The 24,488-nt window shown below is 61.9% G+C and overlaps 1 protein-coding gene across 1 annotated transcript in view; it reads left to right on the plus strand.

The window, feature by feature from the left end:
- Positions 1–24,488, plus strand: part of RAPGEF3 (Rap guanine nucleotide exchange factor 3) — a 76,303-nt gene that overhangs the window by 46,175 nt on the left and 5,640 nt on the right. Inside the window, 20 exon segments of the mRNA XM_054012953.1 lie at positions 270–438; positions 1,253–1,337; positions 2,797–2,857; positions 3,523–3,599; positions 4,698–4,844; positions 5,339–5,345; positions 5,348–5,453; positions 5,906–5,994; positions 6,732–6,810; positions 7,741–7,891; positions 8,390–8,472; positions 9,073–9,112; positions 9,383–9,464; positions 14,134–14,280; positions 21,316–21,413; positions 21,891–22,016; positions 22,145–22,326; positions 22,491–22,581; positions 23,140–23,190; positions 23,839–23,926. Of these exon segments, the coding sequence (XP_053868928.1) occupies positions 270–438; positions 1,253–1,337; positions 2,797–2,857; positions 3,523–3,599; positions 4,698–4,844; positions 5,339–5,345; positions 5,348–5,453; positions 5,906–5,994; positions 6,732–6,810; positions 7,741–7,891; positions 8,390–8,472; positions 9,073–9,112; positions 9,383–9,464; positions 14,134–14,280; positions 21,316–21,413; positions 21,891–22,016; positions 22,145–22,326; positions 22,491–22,581; positions 23,140–23,190; positions 23,839–23,926 (1,959 nt within the window).

Genomic DNA, 24,488 nt, shown 5'->3' on the forward strand with positions numbered 1-24,488 from the left:
CCGTGCTGTGGGGCCAGGGCCCAATTCAGGCTCCTGTCAAGTGACTGCCCATGACAAGGAGAGCGCAGGGGGCATTGCCTGTGCGCACCCTCCTCCCTCCCCCACGGCACACGCTGACAGTGCCCACTGTGACCCTGGTGTCTGTTCCTACCCCATCTCACGCTGGCCCTGCTCTCTCACGGGCTCACAGCAGCTCGTGAGCTGGTCCCGGCTCGTGCCACGCACGGTGTCGCACACAGGCTGATGCTGCCATGTGGCTCTTTCCCCAGTGAAGCAGGAGTGGCATTTCCAGGACAAGGATGCCCAGTTTTACCGCTTTGCCGAGGGGGAGCTGACTCTGGAGCCTGGCACCTGGGACACTGAGGAGCTACTGGAGGCATTGGTCTTTCTGGCCCAGCTGGGCCCTGATGCGCTGCTCACCATGGCCCTGCGCAAGCCGTGAGTGTGCCACATGTGCCCCCATGGCTGGGGGAGAGCTGGGCTGCCCACCGAGAGACCCGCCCTCCCCCACAGCTGAGCTGCCCACCAGGAGACCCGCCCTCCCCCACGGCTGGGCTGCCCACCGAGAGACCCGCCCTCCCCACGGCCGAGCTGCCCACCGAGAGACCCGCCCTCCCCACGGCTGGGCTGCCCACCGAGAGACCCGCCCTCCCCACGGCTGGGCTGCCCACCGAGAGACCCGCCCTCCCCACGGCTGGGCTGCCCACCGAGAGACCCGCCCTCCCCACGGCTGGGCTGCCCACCAAGAGTCCTGCCCCTGTGGCATGTCCTCCCCACGGCTGGGCTGCCCACCAAGAGCAGCTGGGCTCAGTGGGCCTGAGACCCCAGGTGGGGTGTAGAGGGCGTTGAGTGGGCCATCTCCCCGCATTACAACAAGGGCTCTGTGGTCTGCCTGGATCCTGGGATTGTCCTGCCAGGCCGGAGTACGTGTGCGTGGTCAGTGCCCTCAGCTCCAGACCCTGGACACACAGACCCCCCCCCCCCGACAGCACCTCAGGAGGGAGCTGTGAGACCCACCCTGCCTGGCCAGGGGCTGCCCTCTGCATGGGACCAGGCCCAGCTCGGGGGGCGGCCCTCATGTGAGGTCATGCCAGGGCTGGGGGAGCTGCCCCGCATGAGGCCAGGCCTGGTTTGGGGGGGGGCGGGTTGCCCAGCTCAGGGAACTGCCGTCTGTGTGGGGCCAGGCCTGGCCTGGGGATCGGTGCCCCCCGCAGGGCCGGGCCGGGCCAGGGTAACTCCGCTCTCTCCCCAGCCCTGCCCAGCGCACGGACGATGAGCTGGAGCTCATTTTTGAGGAGCTGCTGCACATCAAAGCTGTGGCTCATCTTTCCCACTCAGTGAGTGCTGGTTCTCCCTCCCCTCGGCCACGCCCTGCTCCCCCCCTCCCCCACCAGCCCTGCTCCCCCCCCTTCACCAGCCCTGCTCCCCCTCCCCCCCCAGCCCCTACTCCCCTCCCCTCGGCCACGCCCTGCTCCCCCCCATCAGTCCCTGCTCCCTGCCCCCACCAGCCCTGCTCCCCCTCCCCCCCCACCAGCCCCTACTCCCCTCACCTCGGCCACGCCCTGCTCCCCTCCTCACCATCCCCGCTCCCCTCCGCCTGCCAGCCCCCATTCCCCTGTCCCCACCAGCCCCTACTCCCCTCTCCTCGGCCAACCCCTGCTCTGCTCTGCCCTTCCCCCGTCAGTCCCTGCTCCCCCCGCCCACCAGCCCCCCCCCACCAGCCCTGCTCCCCCTCTCCCCACCACCAGCCCTGCTCCCCCCCCCACCAGCCCTGCTCCCCTCACCTCGGCCACGCCCTGCTCCCTGCCCCCACCAGCCCTGCTCCCCCTCTCCCCACCACCAGCCCTGCTCCCCCCCTCACCAGCCCTGCTCCCCCTCTCCCCACCACCAGCCCTGCTCCCCCCCCCACCAGCCCTGCTCCCCTCACCTCGGCCACGCCCTGCTCCCCGCCCCCACCAGCCCTGCTCCCCCTCTCCCCACCACCAGCCCTGCTCCCCCCCTCACCAGCCCCTCTCCCCACCAGCCCTGCTTCCCTCCGCCTGCCAGCCCCCACTCCCCTCACCTCGGCCAACCCCTGCTCCCCCCCCCACCAGCCCCTCTCCCCACCAGCCCCCACTCCCCTCCCCATGGTCAACCCCCGCTCTGCCCTCCTTCCCCCCGTCAGTCCCTGCTCCCCTCCGCCTGCCAGCCCCCATTCTCTTTCCCCCACCAGCCCCCACTCCCCTCCCCACAGTCAACTAGGGTGACCAGATAGCAAATGTGAAAAATCGGGACAGGGGGTGGGGGGTAATAAGAGGCTATATAAGAAAAAGACTCAAAAATCGGGACTGTCCCTATAAAATCGGGACATTTGGTCACCCTAAGGTCAACCCCTGCTCTACCACCCCTGCTGCCTTCCACCCCACCTACAGTCCTGCTCCACCTCTACCCTGGCTGCCTCTACCCCAGCTCCAGCCTCCTTCCAGCCCTGGGGCACCCTCTGCCGAGCACCTCTTGCCCTCTGTGTATCCTAGATTGTCCATCCCGACTCCCCGGCACTCTCTGCCCCCTTGGCCCCATGGAGTTCCCCTACCCAACTCCCCAGGCATCTCACTGAGCCCCACTGGGCCCCCGCTGTTGCTCCTGCCAGGTTCTGCCAGGCAAGCCCGGCTCAGCAGCGCACCCTCCCTCCCACTGACCCCCTGCCCCAATATGCTCATATCGTTCAGCCCAGGCCTCATGCCATGCCGCCCCCCCCCCCATCCCACGACCCTCGCCCTGTGCCGGGGCAGCGCTAAGGGGTGTCTCTCACTGCAGGTGAAGCGGGAGCTGGCCTCTGTGCTACTGTTTGAGTCACACCCCAAAGCGGGCACCGTGTGTGAGTATCACAGCCTGCCCCAGCCAGTGACTCTGTGAGCGTGCTCCTCCCAGCCTGGGCCCAGAGGGGGGTGTCCTGTGCTCTGCCAATCTGGTTCCTGGGGCACCACTCTACCCAGCCTGGGGCCTGGCATCCTCTGACCAGGAAGTTACACCTTGGAGATGCAGCACCAGGCACTGCCCCATGGTGTGCCATTGCCTGGCACCGCACAGCAGACTGACCAGCACCAGAGAGGGCAGTGACCCCCCTGGCACCCACTGCAGGGCTCCGATCCCAGGGACCCTTGTGCCCACCAGACCCTGCAGGAAGGGAAGGGAGGAGCCCCGGGGCTGTTTGCTGGGGTGCAGGACCTGAGCCCTGTGCTCTCTGAGTTCCTGGGCGGTCAGCGTGGGAATGGCTGGAAACGGTGACATTCAGCACTTGGCACATCCCAACCCCGCTGTGCTGCCCCACAGGTCCTCACGGCTTAGGGGACGGAGCCGGCCAAAGCACCAGCCCTGAGAGTGCTCGTCCCGTGCTCCCCAGGGCAGGGCTGGGCTGGGCAGGGCAGCTCCCCTGGAACGCATAGCCTCTGCGAGGCTGGGATGTGCGGTCTAGACCCCTGACAAGGGCTGCCCCATCTGCAGTCGCTTGGGCTCCCTGGACAAACCACGGCTTCTTTGCAGTGTTCAGCCAAGGAGACAAAGGCACCTCGTGGTACATCATCTGGAAGGGCTCAGTGAACGTGGTCACCCATGGCAAGGTATGTGCTTCCCTGCCCTCCATGCTGCCCTGCCCCTACAATCCCACTGGGCCTTACTGCTGGGACGGAACCAGGACCTCCAGGCTCCTCCCCCTGCAGGCCCACTGGGCCCCACTGCTGGGACAGAACCAGGACCTCCAAGCTCTTCCCCCCGCAGGCCCACTGGGCCTAGGGTGACCAGATAGTGAGCATGAAAAATCGGGATGGGGGAGAGTTAGGGTTACCATACGTCCGGATTTTCCCGGACATGTCCGGCTTTTGGGGGCTCAAATCCCCGTCCGGGGGGAAATCCCCCAAAGCCGGGCATGTCCGGGAAAATCGGGAGGCTCGGCCGGGGCCTCTTTGTGCGGGGCCGGGGGCATGGTGCCCGGCCGGGAGCCGGGCCGGGGGCCAGGCCGGGCCAGGGTCGTAGTGCCGGGCCGGTCCGGGCCCGCGGGGTCGGGGAGCCGGGCCCGGGTCGGGGAGCCGGGAGCCGAACCGGGCCCGCGGGGCTGGGAGCCGAGCCGCGGGGCTGGGAGCCGGGCCGGGCCTGCGGGGCTGGGAGCCGGGCCGGGCCCGCGGGGCTGGGAGCCGGGAGCCGGCCCGCGGGGCTGGGAGCCGGGGGGTGCGCCGGGGGTGGTCGGCCAGGGCCCGAGCCGACCCAGGCTGGAGCCGCCGGGGGCCAGCCTGTGCCGCGCCTCCCCCCCCCTTACCTGCTTCAGGCTTTAAGCAGGGGAGGGGGCGGAGACTTTGGGAGGGGGCGGAGTTGGGGCGGGGGTGTGGGCGGGGCTGGGGGCGGGGCCGGGGCCCCGGGAGTGTCCTCCATTAGGAGGCACAAAATATGGTAACCCTAGGGAGAGTACAGTTGCCTATGTAAGACAAAGCCCCTAATATCGGGATATCTGGTCACTTTACCTGGGCCCCACTGCTGGGACGGAACCGGGACCTCTCGGCTCCGCCCCTTGAGAGCAACCAGTGGAGGTGGGAGCTGAAGGGCCTGTGTCCCCTGGGCCAGCATGGTACTCCCCCTACATCCCAGTGCCTCCCGGATCCCCTGCTCCCCAGCCGGCGGGTGATGGTGTGGGGGTCTCTGGTTTCTCACCCAGCTGCCGCCCCCAGGGCCTGGTGACCACCTTGCACGAGGGGGATGACTTTGGACAGCTGGCGCTGGTGAACGATGCCCCCCGAGCCGCCACCATCATCCTGCGGGCGGACAACTGCCACTTCCTGCGCGTGGACAAGCGAGACTTCAACCGCATCCTCAAGGTGGGCCCAGACCCTGAGCCACGGGGCCCAGCCATCCCCAGAGGGCAGTTCTCCTGTGTTCCCCTCCCTGCTGCCCCTGCCAAGCAGGCTGTGGGCACCGGCACTGTTGCCTCTTTGGTCTGTGGATCATCTCACATCACAGAGCTGCATGGCCCTGTGTCCATGGCACACCAGGCTGGGGATAGGGCTGTGGACACTGTGCAGCAGGAGGGTGTGTTGGGGGGTGTGTGGCTGACACATGTCCTGCCCCTTGCCTTGTCCCAGTCCTTGCTTTGCCCCCAGCCCTACCCCCGCCCCAGTCCTTGAAGTGCCCTCTTTTGGCTCCAGTCATTGTCCTGCCCCTTGCCCTGCCCCAGTCCTTGCAGTGCCCCCTGCCCCGCCTCTGGCCGTACTCTGCCCTACCCCTGCCCCAGTTCTTGCACTGCCCCACCCCACCCCTGCTGACCCATCTCACTGGGACAGTTCGGGAGCAGCACTGACGTTGGATTCTCTAGGATGTTGAGGCAATACCATGCGCCTGAAGGAGCACGGGAAGGTGGTGCTAGTGCTGGAGAAGAACCTGCAGGGGAGCGGCTCCAGCAACCAGTCACCGTCTGCGGGGAGCAGTAGGTACAGCGGCTTCTACCCCTGCGGCCAAAACCTTGCCAGGCCTGGGACCAGCAGCACCCCAGGGCCCAGGCGGCACTGAGACAGATTGGGTTGTTCCCAGGCTGCCCCATGCAGCTCCCACCCTCATCCCATCGCCTCTCTCTGACGGGGTCCCCCTGTCTGAGGCAGCAGGGTGGGGAGCTGTTGCTTCTGCTTCCCTTGGCCTCCCAGAATCCACTGCAACATTTCAAAGGAGCGGTGGTGCTTGTTGCAAAGGATGCTGGGACACGTCTGAGCTGTGGGCCCCAGCTGCCAGATTGGGAGCGTGTGTGGGGCAGGTAGCGACATCTCTGTAGTTGGCCACCTGGTGGCTCTGCTGAGCCTGTGTGGGCTGTGGCTCGGCCACGTGTCTAGGGGATGAGGCTTATGCCCCTGTGAGAGTCTGACATGCCTGGGTGTGCTCTGTCCTCCAGGTACTCGGTGATGGCTGGGACCCCTGACAAGATTCTGGAGCATTTGTTGGAAGCCATGAGGCTGGACGCGACGTTCTCAGACCCCCTGGGTATGTGCGGGTTGGCTGGGCTCGCCACATGCCCAGACATGCGCCCCCGGATTCACGCTCCCACGGATACGGGTGCACGGACACACACAGATACACGCGTTCCCAGATACACAGGCACAGACATGCCTGTGCGCAGAGATACATGCGTGCACGGACAGGTGCATGGATACACACGTACCATTTCTCAAACGGGGGATCCCGACCCATCCTTACTTCTGCGCTGCCTTCAGATCTGGGCAGCTGCTGGCTAGGCACACAGCTCTGAAGATAGCGCAGAAGTAAGGATGGGTCCATGGTTTCTCCAGGGAGCCCACCATCAACAGCAGCACAGAAGTAAGGTGGCGATACCATACCAGGCACCCTCACTTCTGTGCTTCTGCTGGCGATGGCGCTGCCTTCAGAGCTGGGCAGCCGGAGATGCTCTCTAGCCATCCAGCTCTGAAGACAATGCAGGGGGGTGGGATGGTTGGGGGGATGGTGGGAGCTCAGGGGGCTGGGATGGTTGTGGGCTTGTAGGACCTGGGGGCTGGGATGGTTTGAGGGAGCTGGGATGGTTGGGGGACTGGGAGTACAGGGGGCTGAGGTGGTTTGGGGGCAGGGGACTGGGATGGTTGAGGGGATGGTGGGAGTCTGCTGGGCTCAGAGCCCCCTGCCTGGGGATCGCTGCTGGGCCCAGAACCAGTGGGTCCTGCCTGGGGTGAGGACCCTTTAACGCGTGCTGGGCTGGTGTTTTTCAGATACCTTGGTTGGGGATTTCCTGCTGACCTACAATGTGTTCATGCCAACCACCCAGTTCTGCAGAGCCCTGCTGCACCAATATCCTTTTAGGGCTGCAAGGACCCACCCCTCGTGGGGCAGCCGGGGAGGGGGTGGGTCATGGGGGTTTCCTTCTGACCACAAAAGACAGAGAAACAGAGAGAATCTGTGAGGAGCCCGCCAGAGAACCACTGGGGGGGGTCTGTAGCTCTGTAGCCTGTGTGTTCTGTGCTTGGGCTCCGTTGTCTGAAGAGACAGGCCCATTCTCAGGGCCCACTGGCCTGGGGGTGCCACCCCCTCCACACTCACTCAGGGAGACCCAGATCCTGGCTCATTTTGCTGGTCTCAGTCTAAGGCTATGTCTGCACTGCCAAGGGCTGTGAATAAACCACCCCCTTGAGCGACGTAAGTTACACCGACCTAGGCGCTGGTGTGGACAGGCTGCGTCGGTGGGGCGTCGCTGCCGCCACTCGGGGTGGAGTAATGAAGTCGACGGGAGAAATCTCTCCCATCTGCATAGAGCCGCTTACAGCGGCTCTGAGCTCTCTAGTGTGGCCATAGTCCGCGTCCCTCTGGCTCAAAGCACCTGCTGCCTGGGGCCAGTCTGCACAGGGGCTGTATGCAGAGAGCAAAGGCCTCCCAGCCGCTGAGCTTCGGACTAGACAGAGCTGCTTGCACGTGGCGGGGTCTGGGATGTGGAATGGGGTGACTGTCAGCAAAAGGGCAGTGCTGTTAAAGCCAGCAATGTGGGCGTCCTGGTCCCCCTCACTGCCCATGCCGTGGGTCCGATCGCCTCCTGCTGTGCACGCTCCCCACATGCCGGTGCTGTGGGGCTGATTGGTTCTGCTGTTCTCCGGGTGCACACTGCAAGGCTCGCCCCTCTCTGCAGTGGGGTCGACTGCCCCTGGGCATGCCCTGCAGACTTGCTGCCTGACCCCATTACTGCTCCCAGCACACACTGACCTAGAGGCTTCCTTGACTGGCCCCCACTTTCCATGCGGAGCCCTCTGAGGGCACGGAGCAGGAGAAGGCTGTCTACTCCCTCAGCAAGCGGCAGAAGATCGTGAGGCTGGTCAGCCAGTGGGTGCTGCTCTACGGGCCTCTCCTGCAGGCCGAGCACTGTGCCATAACCCTGCTGCAGGTACTGCGGGGAAGAGGGCAGGGGAGGCGCTAAGCAGCACATGGGTAGGGGAGTGTGGCGAGCAGCAGGCTCAAGGGGGCTGACATCCAAGGGAATAACGAGGCTGGTCCTGGCCTCAGAGCCGCTGAGCTCTGTCCCCTGCCACCCCTGGCCACCGTTCCTTGCACGCCCCTTGCCAGTGGGGATGCAGCCCATAAGGACGTGATTCCATAATCCAGCACCAGGAGCGCTACCCTAGGAAAGACAAACTGCCCCCGGCTACTGCCCCCTGCATAGCAGGAGTCCATCATTATAGCCCCAGGGACCCAGACACTCAATCTGCCACAGGTCATACTGGCATTGCCAGGGGTGTCATGTGGGGGCATTGCTTCCCATGGAGCCCACCCCCCCGGGAGAGATTTCCAGGCCCCTGCGTAGGGTGACCTCAGGTGTCCCAGCACATGCTCTAGAATCACGGTGCTGCCTTGGTACTGACCAGCCAGAGCCTTTGTCCTGCAGAACCTCTCGGACTTCGTGAGCCGGGATCCTCACCTGTGCAACCTGCTCCGGGACCAGACACAGGATCGTCGAAGGAACAGAACGTGAGTCCCCACCCCGCCCCACCTCCTTACATCCGAACCCCTGAGGCCCCGTCCGTGCCTAGACGGAGCCATGCCTGTGCCTCACGCGGGCCTGAGTCCTGGAGAGGCTGCGGTGTAACCCGTGCGGCAGTGACTGGAGCGCCGGACTCCTGGGTCCTAGTCCCAGGATGGATGCGCAGGTGTGTGGGGTTAGAGAGTCAAGAGGTCTGCCTTCTACCCCAGCCCTGCTGCTAACTCGCGTGGCTGGGCCAGGCCTCTCTGTGCCTCAGGGAATGGACTTGGGAGGCTAAGGGCTCTTGGACATGCTGCGAGGACATGCTCTGTGGAGGAGGGAACTAGTCAGTATCATTCGGACCCTCTCCCCATCCAAGTGTCTGGGCTCCCCACTGAGAAGGAGGGGTTTAAACACACAGGAAGCTCTGGGGCTCAGTGCTCTGGTGGAGGAGCCCCGAGCTGAACTCCCCAAGTGAACTCGCGGCCGCCGGCTCTGCTCTGGGCGACGTGGTGCCTCCCCGGGTGCTGTGACTGCAGGGAGCTGATTCACACCCGGGAGGGGCCGGCTCTAGGGCTCTCACCCGTGTGTGTTTCTCCTCTTTGCAGACTGGAGAACGGTGGCGGAAGCGCATCTCCACAGTCCAAGGTACTGACAGCCCAGCACCACCGCGGGGCACCTGCTGCGCCTTCCGAGGGGCATGATGGGTGGGCAGGGAGCCAAGGAAACGCCCCGAAGGGGAGTGGCCCTGACACAGGCTGAGGGCGATTGTGTGGGACTTTGAGGGCTTGGCTCACCTGAGCTGCCCTGTGGGTCTCCGTGGAAGTGCTGTGCCCTTGGGCTGTGAGCATGGCAGATGGCAGTGTGTGCCCTTCAGCCCCCTAGTTCCATCCCAGCTTCTTCATTCCCCCATCCCAGGTTCGGAGCACGGTGAACTGGATCGCCAGCCTGGAGGATGCCACACTGAATAACAGCTGTGCCATCGGAGCCCAGGACAAAGGTACAGCTCTGCGTCCGCCCGTCACACACACAGACTGCTTCCGCCCCCTCACCCCCCCCCACAGACTGCTTCCACCCCCCCACACACAGACTGCTTCCGCCCCCTCACCCACCCACCCACCCACATACATACACACACAGACTGCTTCCACCGCTTCACACGCACACACGCACAGACTGCTTCCGCCCCCTCACCCCCCCACACACACACAGACTCACATGCGCGCAGACTGCTTCCGCCCCCTCACCCACCCACACACACACACACACACACACAGACTGCTTCCACCGCTTCACACACACACACACACACACACACACACACACACACACACAGACTGCTTCCGCCCCCTCACCCACCCACCCACCCACACACACACACACACACACACAGACTCACACGCGCGCAGACTGCTTCCGCCCCCTCACCCACACACACACACACACACACACACACAGACTGCTTCCACCGCTTCACACACACACACACACACACACACACACACACACACACACACACACAGACTGCTTCCACCGCTTCACACACACACACACACACACAGACTGCTTCCGCCCCCTCACCCAGCCACACACACACACACACACACACAGACTCACACGCGCGCAGACTGCTTCCGCCCCCTCACCCACCCACCCACACACACACACACACACAGACTGCTTCCACCGCTTCACACACACACACACACACACACACACACACACACACACACAGACTGCTTCCACCGCTTCACACACACACACACACACACACACACAGACTGCTTCCGCCCCCTCACCCACACACATACACACTAGACTCACACGCGCGCAGACTGCTTCCGCCCCCTCACCCCCCCCCACACACACAGACTGCTTCCGCCCCCTCACCCACCCACCCACCCACATACATACACACACAGACTGCTTCCACCGCTTCACACGCACACACACACAGACTACTTCTGCCCCCTCACCCACACACACACACACACACACACACATACACACACAGACTGCTTCTGCCCCCTCACCCACACACATACACACACAGATTACTTCTGCCCCCTCACCCACACACACACACACACACACATACACACACAGACTGCTTCCGCCCCCTTACCCCCCCCCACACACAGACTCATACGCTCGCAGACTGCTTCCTCCCCCTCCCCCTCACCCACCCACACAGATACATACACACACAGACTGCCTCCACCGCTTCACACGCACACACACACACACACACACACACACATACACACACAGACTGCTTCCGCCCCCTCACCCCCACACATACACGCACAGACTGCTTCCGCCCCCTCACCCCCACACATACACACCAGACTCATGCGCGCAGACTGCTTCCACCGCTTCACACACACACTCACACACACACACACACACACAAAGGCTGCTTCCATTGCTTCACACACACACACACACACACACATTGCTTCCACCCTTCACACTCTCTCTCTCTCTCACACACACACACACACACACACACACACACACACACACACTGATTCCGCCCCCTCACACCCACACACACAACCTGCTTCTGCACCCTCTCTCTCTCACACACACAACACACAGAGACTGCTTCTGCCCCCTCTCACACACACACAAAACACACACAGACTTCTTCCGCCTCCTCACCACACCATACACAAGACTGCTTCTGCCCCCTCACACACAACCCATGCACACAGACTGCTTCTGCCCCCCCTCTCTTTCTCACACACACACACACACATTGCTTCCACCGCTTCTCACACACACAACACACACTGCTTCTGCCCCCTCACACACAAGACTGCATCTTCCCCCCCCCACACACACTGCTTTCACCCCTCACACACACACATCACACACAGACTCCTTCTCTCTCTCGCGCACACACAGACACACAGACACACAGACACACACTGTTTCTGCCCCCTCACACACATACCACACACACAAGACTGCTTCTGCACCCTCTCTCTCTCTCACACACACCACACATTGCTTCCGCCACCTCACACACACTGACTGCTTCCACCCTTCACACACACACACGCACACACACACACACACACACACACACACACCCCAGAGACTGCTTCTTCTCCTTCACACACACACACACAGCTTCTACCCCCATCTCTCTCTCTCACACGCAGACTGCTTCCGCCCCCTCACCACACAAGACTCTGTCACACAATATTGCTTCCGCTGCCTCACACACACACACACACACCACACACAGACTGCTTCCGCCCTTCACACACATGCACACACCCACACACACTGCTTTCACTCCTTCCCTCTCTCATGCTCTCACACACACACACACACACACACAGTGCTTTCACCCCCTCACACACACACACATGTAGACTGCTTCTGCCCGCCCCACGCACGCACGCATACACACACACACACACACACACACTGCTTCTGCCCTGTCACAGATGCACACACACACCTAGGGTCCTAGAGCTACAGGCAAACTCCTGTGATTTCTTAGGCATCCGCAGAGGCAACATCTCCCCTGTAGGTGTGTGAGGTGTAGCCCCTCCCCTTAGACACAGTCACCTTGTAGGTATGTGGGGTGTAGCGCTTCTGTGATGCATTCTCAAGGGTGAAACCAGAACTAGGGTACTGCTGAGCCCTCTGTCTTGCCAACCTGGGCTCCGTCTCACACTGTGATTATGTGACAAGCTGCAAACCCCTCCAGGTCCTGCACTCACACAAACATTCACAGGCAGGGACACACCCAGCTGCAGTTACATGAATGCTTTCATAGGCCACCCATGAACCAACAATAGAGAGGCTCTGGCAAATTCCCCCCAGCTCCCCAGCCTAGAACCCCAGAACTGTACCGTCTTGCCTGCTCAGAAGCCCGACCAGCGTAAGTGTATTACCCAGTCTGTCCCTCCCTCAATGTGGAGAGGATGTGCACCAGTCCTTGGTCCTGAACAGATTTCCCTTTACACTTCAAACAACACACTGTTTTAGGTAAAAAATATAAAACAATTTATTAACTACAGATGGATTTTAAGTGATTATAAGTAGTAAGCGTACAGACCAAAGCTAGTTACCTAAGAAATAAAACAAATTTGCAATCTGAGTTCTATTAACTAGACAGGAGTTGAATCAAGCAGTGTTTCACCCTGACAGACAATACAAGCAGGTCACAGGTCTTCCATACACGGGCAAGAAATCCCTTCAGCCTGGAACTATCTCCTCAGTTCAGTCTTTTTCTTCAGACCTGTTTCCAGGTGTTGAGTTGTGGGGGGAGTGAGGACAAGTGATGTGACGTCACTTCCCCCATTTATAGGTTCCTCCAGCTTGCTGGAAAGATCTTTTGCTATGATGTGAGTCAAAAAGTGTCCATTGTTTACCTGCCCCCTTTGAGAAGGCTTCATTGTATACTGATAATGGTAATGTGGATTCTAGGGTTGCCAACTTTCTAATTTCAGAAAACTGAACACCCTTCCCTAGTGTCCCCTTTCCCCCGGCCCCGCCCCCCCATCTCCGTCGCTCGGTCTCCCCCACCCTCACCTACTTTCACCAGCCTGGGGCAGAAGGTTGGGATGTGGGGTCTGGGCGTTCTGGGTGGGGGTACAGGCTCTGGGATGGGGCCGGGGATGAGGGGTTCAGGGTGCAGGAAGATGCTCCAGGTTGGGGCCAAGCGGTTCGGAGTGTGGGAGGGAGGTGCGGACTCTGGGAAGGAGTTCAGGTGCGGGAGGGGATGCGGGGTGCAGGCTCTGGGAGGGAGTTTGGGTGTGTGAGGGGGCTCTGAGCTGGGGCAGGGGGCTGGGGCGTGGAAGGGGGGGTCAGGGTGCAGGCTCTGGGTGGCTCTCGCTGGGGCGGTTTGTGGGGGCTCCAGGAGGTGCTGATGTCAGGTGGCCCCTTAAATAGCAGCTGCACCAGCGGTGCCCTGGCATTTCCCAGGCCTCAGAGGCTGCTCTGTCTGCCACGAATCCTGGACACGTGGCTCGGGGAGGACAAAAGTTTTTCCTGTTCTCTGGAATGGGGGGGGAGGGAAGAGAATTCCCCGCAAGTGACACACACACCCGAAAACCGGACGCCAGGCAACCCTAGTGGATTCCCCTTGCTGAGCCATCAACACTGTCTGGCTTCTCCATTGTTGTACCTGAAAGGCTGCTTGTGGGTGTTCCCAAACTCACTACATATTTCAGTAACACACACATAGCAAAACATCATAACTTCGCATACAATGATACCACATACAATCCAACAGGAGAGTAATGCTTAACCGATCAAGACTTTTAAAATAGTACCTCGCAAGGCAGACTTTTTACAAAACGCATCATAATTATATCACCATGGTAGATATGGGGGTGCCAGGGTGTTGCTTTGGGGTAAAGAGTGTCACACCTCCCCTTAGACACAGTCACCCTGGGAGGCGTGTGGGGTGCAGACTCCCCGACATGGTGGTCCCCATACCCGAGAGGCAGGGCCCTGCTCAGAGCCCATAGGGACTTGCAGTCAGGGCTTGTGCCCTGGGGCCCCAGTCTGCCTCCCACGGAGTTCACAGCTCAAACCTGCCCCCAAATGGGGCTCCCTGCCCGGGGATCCTAGGTCACCTCTGCCCTCGGCTGGCTGGGTCCTGGCCAGGGGGGTCTCACTAACGTGTCCCCTGCCTTCCCCAGTGCCCTACGAAGTCTACAGAGCTGACCACTCCTGCCTCACCGTGGTGCTGCCAGTGAACGCCTCCGTGCGTGACGTGCTCCAGTCCCTCACCCGCCAAGAGGGCGGGCACGGCGAGCGCATGCTGGTCAAGGTCAACTCAGCAGGGGGTGAGTGAGTGGCGTGGTGCTGGCGGGAGCTGGGAAGTGCGTTCTCCCCCCTCCCTCCACCAGCTGCACTGGGGCAGCACGTCCTCCCCCGACCTCCCCTGCCAGCTGCACTGGGGCAGCACGTCCTCCCCTGACCTCCCCTGCCAGCTGCACTGGGGCAGCACGTTCTCCCCCCTCCCCCTGTCAGCTGCACTGGGGCAGCATGTCCCCGTCTCACCTCCCCCATCAGCTGCACTGGGGTAGCACATCGTCCCCCTCCCCCACCAGCTGCAGTGGGGCAGCACGTCCTCCCTTCACCTCTCCCCCACCAGCTGCATTCGGGCAGCACATCCTCTCCCCACGTCCCCCTGCCAGCTGCATTGGGGCAGCACGTCCTCCCCCCGCCTCCTCCCACCAACTGCACTGGGGCAGCACATCATAGAATCATAGAATCTCAGGGTTGGAAGGGACCTCAGGAGGTCATCTAGTCCAGCCCCCTGCTCAAAGAAGGACCAATCCCCAACTAAATCATCCCAGCCAGGGCTTTGTCAAGTCTGATCTTAAAACCCTCTAAGGAAGGAGATTCTACCACTTCCCTAGGTAACCCATTCCAGTGCTTCACCACCCTCCTAGTGAAAAAGATTTTCCTAATATCCAACCTAGACCTCCCTGTCACGGAGTATTGGGGGACTCAGGGCCCTGCACCCCCGGCTTCCTGCGATTCACCATGACTCTCAGCCAGCCAGTAAAGCAGAAGGTTTATTTGGATGACAGGAATACAGTCCAAGACAGGTCTTGCAGGCACAGACAACAGGGACCCCCTCAGTTAGGTCCATCTTGGGGTCCCCGGGCATTCAAGCCCAGCCCCCTTTGGGAGGTCAGAGCCATCTATGCCCCCCAGCCCTCTCTCCCTGCCTGCTTCCAGCACTCTGCTTTCAGCGACCCCTCCCACAGCCTTTGTCCAGTTTCCTGGGCTAAGGAGTCGCCTCGCCTTCAACCCCTTCCTGGGTTCTCATGTTACACACTCAGGTATGCGCCCTCGGGCACATCCCATCCTGCAATGCAGACTATCCCAGAACACTCCCCTGTCAGCATTCACAGACCACCGTGAGAACAGGCCCAGTTCGTCACATCTCTCCCCCCTTCGAGACCGAACTGAGCAGGGTCACTTTAGCCAGTGACCCGGGGAAGTTCGAACCTACCCCCGTTCCCATGGATGCCCCCGCATCCCTCCCTTTCCTTGGTGAGAATTACACCAGGCCCCTCCAGTTTCACGCCCCCCCTTAGGTCGGGGGTGCTTGATGGCACTCGCAGTTCGCATGTGGGAAGGTTTATGCGGCCTGCGCCCTTTTCCCACCCCCATACCTCTGGGGTTCCAACTGGGCTGTGATCTTCTCCCAGCGCTCCAGTCTGGAGGTCTGTGCTTTGGGCTCTCTTGGTTTAGAGCCGCCCTTTTTACCTTGGCCACCCTCCGAAAAGGCTCCTCTATGCTGGGCAAGGGTCCTAAAGCTGTTTTCCCCTTGTCCCAGGCCTTCCTCCCCCTCTGACAGGGGTCACAGGATCCGCAGTACTGTCGGACAGTAACAAAGACCCCAGGCCAGTAAAAGCTCCGTAGCAGCCTCTGCTGGGTACGCCAGGTTCCCTGGTGCCCTGCGAGGGGAATGTCATGGGCCCGGCACAGCAGCTGGCGGCGATACTTTTGGGGTACCACCAGCTGCCTCCTGATCCCCCCTGACTCCATTTTCCCTGGGGGAGCCCATTCTCGGTACAGGAACCCCTTCTCCCACAGGAACCTTTTCCGGCCACCTCGTCCCATGGTCTGTACCGCATTGAGGTCGGCTAGGTTCCTTATCTTCCGCAAGGAGGGATCTCTCTGTAACTCGGCCTGGAACTCAGCAGCTGGGACAGGGATGGCCACCTGCTCTTTCTCGTCCGCTGGGTCCGAAGCTGCAGCCTTCCTGAGCCGCGTCCCTGGGCGTTCCCTCCCCACCAGCTTAGGGTCCCGCGCCTCAGGCAAAGCACCCCCCCCAAGGCCAGGGGGCAGTGCCCCTTGCCGGCTCTGACCGCGGGTCACAACTAAGGCGGTCTGGGGGCTGCTTGGCCAGTCCTCTAGGTCCCCCCCCATCAACACCTCGGTGGGCAAATGGTGGTGCACTCCCACGTCCTTGGGGCCCTCCTTGGCCCCCCATTTCAGGTGTACCCTCGCTACGGGAACCTTGAATGGGGTCCCGCCCACCCCGGTCAGGGTCAGGAAGGTGTTGGGCACCACCCGATCTGGGGCCACCACCTCGGGCCGGGCCAGTGTCACCTCTGCGCCCGTGTCCCAGTAACCATAAACTTTCTTCCCCTCCACCTCCAGGGGAACAAGGCACTCGCTCCGCAGGGACAGCCCCGCGCCAACCCTGTAAACGGAGAACTTTGAATCCGGAGCATCTGGCCCCCCAGAGAAGCTAGCCTGGGGCTCTCCTCCCTCCTTAGCAGGTGGTACTCTGCCAGCCCCCCTTCCCTGGGAATGCTGCCTCTCGCCGGGCTGGGTCTCTACCCAGTCAACCCTCTGTGGGTTCGGCCTGCTCAGTCTGTCCCTGAGCCTGGGGCACTGGGCCCGTATGTGGCCCTTTTGGCCACAGTGGTAGCAGCCCATGTCCCGTGGGTCCCCTTGAGTGGGTCGGATGGTCCTGATGCCGGATGTTCCCCTCTGATGGGGTTTTTCTGTATTTTCCCACGGGGAGGTCCCATGGTGACTCTCTCTCTGCGTTGTGGTGGGATTGCTCCTTTGGGACTCCTCCCTTTTATCTCCTGACCGGCTCTTTACGAACTCATTGGCCAGCCGGCCTGCCTGTCGCGGGTTCTCTGGCTTTCTGTCCACCAACCACAGCCTCAGGTCGGATGGGCACCGCTCATACAGTTGCTCCAGTACCAGCAGTTTAATCAGGTCCTCCTTCGTCTGGGCCCCACCAGCCCACTTGCTGGCGTATCTTTCCATGCGGACGGCTAGTTGCAGATATGAGATCTCAGGGGTTTTATCTTGACTCCGGAACCTTTCCCGGTACATCTCAGGAGTCAGCCCAAACTCTTGTAGCAGGGCCCTTTTGAATAGTTCGTAGTCCCCTTTCTCTGCCTCTCCCAGTTGGCGGTACAATGCCACGGATTTGGGGTCCAGTAAGGGGGTAAGGACCCGGAGTCTGTCCGCGGGGTCCACACGGTGCAGCTCGCAGGCCGTCTCAAAGGCCTCCAGGAAGTCATCCATGTCCTCCCCCTCCTTGTATGGGGCCATGATGCACTTATCAAAGCTCCGTGCAGTCCTGGGTCCACCCTCACTCACCGCAGCCGGGGGTTCGCTGCCCTTCAATCTCGCCAGTTCCAGGTCATGCTGACGCTGTCTCTCATTCTCCTGTCTCTGTCTCTCTTCATGCTGACGCTGTCTCTCATTCTCCTCCCGTTCACGTTGATGCTGTCTCTCTTTCTCCTCCCGTTCATGCTGACGCTGTCTCTCTTCACGCTGATGCTGTCTCTCTTTCTCCTCCCGTTCACGCTGATGCTGTCTCTCTTTCTCCTCCCGTTCATGCTGACGCTGTCTCTCTTCATGCTGTCTCTGTTGTTCACGATCCTCCAGCTCTCTCAGTTTTAGCTCTTTCTCCCATTCCAGCCAATTCCGCTCCCCGGATGCCGAACGTCGCCGGGAGGATCCTCTGCTGGCCAGGGGGTTCACGGCGCCTTTGGTATTTGCTGGGCTCCTCCCCACCCTTCCCCTAGGCATAGGAAGGAGGGGTCTCGGGAAGCCCTCAGCAGCCGGCTGACCACTCCCAGCTGGGACAGACACTGGTGCCTGCGCTGCATTTGCCAGGCTGCTTTCCTGAGACACAGGGATCAGTTCATTCGCGCGATCTTCCGCCTCCAGCTGGGCAATGAGCTGTTCTTTGGTGAGCCTCCCAATGCGCAGCCGCCTCTGCTTGCACAGCTCCACCAGGTCGCTCTTAAGCCGCTTGGCATACATTTTCCTGCTGGCCACTCACCGGCCTGTGTGCTCACAGCTCCCCACAGTTCCCAGGGGGCCCCCCTAGTGTGCCAGCCCTTCTCGAGGTCACCGCCTCTCTGCCAGGGTCGAGCTGCAGACTCCTCCGCCCCTGGGACCACTCGCTGCGATCCCCCCGGGGGACCCTGTTACTGCAAAAGTCCTTCTCGCTGGTCACACACTCCCAGGGGTAATAACCGTCTCTCTCTCACTCTTCAGCACGCCTGGTCCCCGTCAATCCCCCTTCGTTTTACTGCTCCCCAGTCACTTACTGCAGGAAGCGCCGTCCACGGGGTGCAGTAGATCCCACCGCTGCCACCAGTTGTCACGGAGTATTGGGGGACTCAGGGCCCTGCACCCCCGGCTTCCTGCGATTCACCATGACTCTCAGCCAGCCAGTAAAGCAGAAGGTTTATTTGGATGACAGGAATACAGTCCAAGACAGGTCTTGCAGGCACAGACAACAGGGACCCCCTCAGTTAGGTCCATCTTGGGGTCCCCGGGCATTCAAGCCCAGCCCCCTTTGGGAGGTCAGAGCCATCTATGCCCCCCAGCCCTCTCTCCCTGCCTGCTTCCAGCACTCTGCTTTCAGCGACCCCTCCCACAGCCTTTGTCCAGTTTCCTGGGCTAAGGAGTCGCCTCGCCTTCAACCCCTTCCTGGGTTCTCATGTTACACACTCAGGTATGCGCCCTCGGGCGCCCTCGGGCACATCCCATCCTGCAATGCAGACTATCCCAGAACACTCCCCTGTCAGCATTCACAGACCACCGTGAGAACAGGCCCAGTTCGTCACAGATTCTACCACTTCCCTAGGTAACCCATTCCAGTGCTTCACCACCCTCCTAGTGAAAAAGATTTTCCTAATATCCAACCTAGACCTCCCCCACTGCAACTTGAGACCATTACTCCTTGTTCTGTCATCAGGTACCACTGAGAACAGTCTAGATCCTCTTTGGAACCCCCTTTCAGGTAGTTGAAAGCAGCTATCAAATCCTCCCTCATTCTTCTCTTCTGCAGATTAAACAATCCCAGTTCCCTCAGCCTCGCCTCATAAATCATGTGCTCCAGCCCCCTAGTTATTTTTGTTGCCCTCCGCTGGACTCTTTCCAGTTTTTCCACCTCCTTCTTGTAGTGTGTGGCCCAAAACTGGACACAGTACTCCAGATGAGGCCTCACCAATGCCGAATAGAGGGGAATGATTCAGGCATCATGTCCTCTCCCCTCCCCTCCAGCTGCACTCGGGCAGCACATTGTCCCCCTTCCTCCGCCAGCTGCACGTCTTCCCCCTATCTCCCCCCTCCAGCTGCACTGGGGCGGCATGTCCTTCCCCCTCCCCCGCACCAGCTGCATTCAGGCAATACATCCTCCACCCGTCTCCTAGCACCAACTGCACTGGGGCAGCACGTCCTCCCCCTCCTCTCCCCGTCAGCTGCACTGGGGCAGCACGTCCTCCCCCATCCAGCTGTACTGGGGCCAGTAGCGTAGCTAGGGGGGGAGCGGGGCAGCGGCGCTTCCCCAATGAGCACAAGTGGCACCTTGTCAATTTCTTGGCGCCTTTTTACTCACCCGGGGGAGCGATTAAAATAAAAGGCGCCACCCGCTGCGGCGCTTTCATTTTACTCACCCAGCGGCACTCTGGGTCTTCAGTGGCACTTCGGCGGCGGGACCTTCAGTCGCTCCGCGGGTCTTCGGCGGCATTTCGGCGGCGGGTCCTTCAGTGCCCCGAAGACACCCGGAGCACCGCCGGGTGAGTAAAAGCCCTGCAGCGGGTGGGCACTTTTTTTTTTATTATTGCTCCCCCTGTTCCCTCAACCTGGCTATGCCACTGACTTGGGCAGCATGTCCTCCCCCCACTTCCCCTCCAGCTGCACTGGGTCAACACATCCTCCCCTCACCTCCCTGGCCAGCTGCACTGGGGCAGCATGTCCTCCCCTCCCCCTTCCAGCTGCACTGGGGCAGCATGTCCTCCCCTCCCCTCCCCTCCCACTTCCAGCTGTACTGGGGCAGCACATCCTCCCCTCCCCCATCCAGCTGCACTGGGGCAGCATGTCCTCCCCTCCCCTCCCCCATCCAGCTGCACTGGGGCAGCATGTCCTCCCCTCACGTCCCACTTCCAGCTGCACTGGGGCAGCATGTCCTCCCCTCCCCTCCCCCCTCCAGCTGCACTGGGGAAGCACGTCCTTCCCCCAACCTCCCCCACCCGCTGCACTGGGGCAGCATGTCCTCCTCCCCCTTCCTCCCCACCAGCTGCACTGGGGCAGTGTGTCCTCCCACCTCCCGTTGCCTCCCCCCCTGCCAGCTGCTCTAGGGCAGCATGTCCTTGCCCCGCCAGGGTGTCCCTGAAGCAGGTAGAGTGAAGAGGGGGCAGTAATGGGGCTGGGAGAGTGGGATGCATTCACTTTAGGCAGTGTCTGGGTCTGCCAAGCATCTGGAGGCCTGTTCACCTGCCCAACCCCTTTTCTGCAGCAGCGACACCTGGCCCCTCTCCCCATGCTGCAGCTGCCCCTCTCCGCTACCCCCCAGGCTGCGAGGATTTCCTCGGGGCTCGCCCTGCCCATACTGACCCAGAGGGGGCGACGGTGTTCTAGTGGCAGCCTGGCCCAGGCCCCACACTGCGCCTCAGGGGGCATGGCTGATCCATGTCCTGCCGAGAGCTCCCAATCCTACACCCTGAGCCGGTCCCCTCTCGAGCTGGAGGGAGTGGGGTGCCCCAGGCTGCAGCCAGTGCGGTCCCTGGGGCACTGTCGTATGGCACAGCCTGCTGCGGCCCTCCGCCGGCTCTACGGGTGTGGGGGGTTGGCATGCCCTCCTCACAGGCCTGTGAATTCACTTGGGGACCAGCCTTGAGCTCCGCCAAGTCCCGGGCTAGCAGCCCTTGCTCACGCTTGGATTGCCCCATGTCTCCCCTGTGCCCCAGGGCAGCGAGGCTGGCTGTGCTCCCTCCGGGAACATGCCCGTCCCTGCTGGCTGGTGTGCGTGCAAACACCGCCGCCTGGTGGCCACTGTGGGAGTAGCTCTCCAACAGGCTCTCTCTCTCTGACAGATAAAGCGGGGCTGCAGATGGACACCATCGGTGTGTACACATCCCTGGGCCTGAACGAGAGACTCTTTGTTGTGAATGTCCAGGAGCTGCACACCCTGGTGAGGGCTGGGCGGGGGGAGCAGGGTTCTAGGCTGGGGCCAGGCAAGCCTTGTGCCCCTCTCTTTGCCAAGGGCTGGAGACTCCATCCCACGAGCCCTGGTCCAGCACACACACCACCCGAGGGCTGCTGCCCATTATCAGAGACACTCAGAGCTGGGAACTGGTTGTGTCGGGGCGTGGAGAGCCCAGGTCCAGCACTGCAGCACACAGGCCCTGGGCAGCAGGGCCGACTGCCACAGTCTGCTCCCAGCGGCAGGAGCCGCACCTTGACCTGTGGTGTAGATGGCTTGGGGTCTGGCCTCTGTGGCTGGTCTGCCTGGCTGCCTGGGCGTTCACAGCCACCTAAGATCTACCAGCTCCCCGCTGAGCTGGGCAGGGCTCTGGCCCAGGGCTGCCTGGCTCACCCGCAGGCCGTGCAGAGCACACAGGGCTAAGGAGACGGGGGCGTGTGACATTCTCGCTCCTCCTCTATCCAGACCCCTCATCCCGAGCAGCTGGGGCCCACCGTTGGCTCCTCAGAGACCCTGGACCTCATCAGCTCCAAGGACTTGGCCAGTCAGCTGACGGATTATGACTGGAACCTCTTCAGCAGCGTCCACCAGGTAATGGGCAGCGTCTGGAGCAATAAGCCTGGGGTCAGAGCAGAGAGGGTGTGGGCCAGGCGCTGGGCTGGCTCTCAGGAGATGCGGGTCCAGTCCCAGCCCTGAGCTCTGGCCCTTGTGTCTTGAAGGTGGAGCTGATCTACTACATCTTTGGGCAGCAGACGTTTCCCAGCGCGACCACGGCGAACCTGGAGCGCGTCATGCGGCGCTTCAACGAGCTGCAGTACTGGATCGCCACCGAGCTCTGCCTCTGTGCGGAGCCGGGCAGGCGCGCCCAGCTGCTCAGGAAGTTCATTAAGCTGGCGGCACAGTGAGTGACTTGTGGGCAGGGAACTCGTCCTCCAGGAGTCCCCGCTGCACCCAAGCCAGCCCTCTCCATGGACTCAGCCTGGCGCTGGGCCTTGCTGTGCTAGCTGTGTCATCCAGGCCGAGGGCTGGCCCTCAGCCCCCGAGTTACTGTATCTTCCATTTCAGCCTCAAGGAGCAGAAGAACCTGAATTCCTTCTTCGCGGTGATGTTTGGTCTGAGCAACACGGCTGTGAGTCGCCTCGCCAAGACCTGGGAGGTACAGACCAAGGCACAGACCCTGATGCTCCAGGTCAGATCCAGCCTGGGAAACTTCCCCCAGGCCCTGGGAAACTTCCCCCAGGCCCTGGGACCCTCAGCTCCTAACAGCCTAGGCAGAGGTCACCTCCTGCTGGGCGATGGGCCCGAACCAGAGCCCCGGGCTCAGTTAATGTGAGGGTCCTGGCCAAAATCCAATTGCTGCTCACCCCGCGCAACTCCCTCCCATTGAGATACAGGCGCCTTCTTTACTCCCTTCCCTATACCCTGTGTTCCACCCCAGAGGTGGCTGCAGCTCTGTACTGGCTGAAACAATCCTTGTGTCTAGTTTCTGGGCTGGGGCCTGCCTTCTTCACACCCAGAACTCCCACGGGAATGCAGGCAGTTCTGGGTGCCCAGGGCCTGGCTGTCGGGGGATCAGCCTCCATGCAGCCCCCAGCGCGGCAGAGGCGCTGAGAATGCGCTCTGTGTGAGGAGCAGGAGAGGGTCCCGGTGCAGGGGGCTGGAGGATCCACCTGGGGTTCGGGGGAAGCTCTCACCTGCTCCGTCTCACCCACAGAGGCTGCCGCACAAAACCAGGAAGCTGCACTCAGCGCTGGAGCGTATGCTGGTAAGTTTGGCTCCCTTTGCCAGCACCTTCACCTCCCCACATGTTTCTTGTAGATGGCGGAGACCCCCAAGGCAGGTTCCCATAGCCCAGCCCACCTAGCTGTGGGAGCTAAGCCATGCTGGGCTGGGGCAGTGCCTGGGGGGGAGGGGTCCTTTGGGGGCAGGAAGTGGTGCAGGCGATGCAGGAAGGGGAACCCCCCCTTCTGTGCTGCATGCAGCCCCTGTGCAGTGCTAGAGGGCTCCATCTCAGGCCCTTGCTCCATGGTGTCGGAGCACTGCAGGAGGAGCTGTGCTAAGCCCCCTGGTCACGGGTGATCCCAGGTACTCTGGGTGTGAGCCAGGGTGCTGGCCCCAGCGTCATCTGGGTGAGGACTTTCTGCCTCCCTAGGTCCCCTGCAGCATCAACTGGCTGCAGCGGTTCCCTGCCCTTCCAGCCCAGAGCTACAGCTAACTAGCTGCTGTGCTCCACCCCAGCGGTGGTGAGGTGACCCTCCAGTGGGGGCGCTCCCTCAGGCTGCGAGGGGCTGCACTGGCCTGGGGGAGCTGAGCTCTGGCCTGCTGGGGGCCTAGCCTGCAGCCATGGCCTCGCGAAGGCACCGCTCTGAGGCCCGGAAATGGGTCCTGCTCTGAAATGCTTTTCTCCTTCCAGGACCCGTCCTGGAATCACAGAGTCTACAGACTGGCCATCGCCAAACTGACCCCGCCCATCATCCCCTTCGTGCCCCTCCTTCTCAAAGGTACAGGAACAGCTCGGGAATTTCAGCCTGCGGGGGCTGGGCAGTAACTCTGTTTCCAGAAGTGACCCCCTCGCACCGTGGGTTTGCAGGGACCCCACCCCAGCGCCAGGTCCCCTTCTTCCCAGGGAGGCCAGTTCCTCTGGGCACTAGCAGCCCAGTGGGGCGCTGCTGGGTCCAGGCACATGCCCTGGAGAAGCTCAAGAGACTCCTCAGGGCAATATGGCTACTGAAGGGGACAGCTTTGCACTGCCTCACAGTGACACAGAGCCCGTCCCGCGGGACCGGGGCTCCATCCTGTGGGGCTGGGGGACCAGGGCTCCATCTCACAGGTCAGGGGGACCGGGGCTCCATCCTGTGGGGCTGGGGGACCAGGGCTCCATCTCACAGGTCAGGGGGACTGGGGCTCCATGCCACAGGGTGGGGGGACTGAGGAATTCAATCGTATGCAGTTGGCTCCAGCCCCACAAGCTCGTGATCTCGTTGGCCATGGGGCCAAGCCTCCAGCGGACACTGGATTTGGCTGCTCCTTGGGGGTGCTCTGAGTCCACACCTCCATTACCAT

This window comes from Malaclemys terrapin, chromosome 23 (assembly GCF_027887155.1).
Source record: "Malaclemys terrapin pileata isolate rMalTer1 chromosome 23, rMalTer1.hap1, whole genome shotgun sequence".
Taxonomy (NCBI): Eukaryota; Metazoa; Chordata; order Testudines; family Emydidae; genus Malaclemys; species Malaclemys terrapin.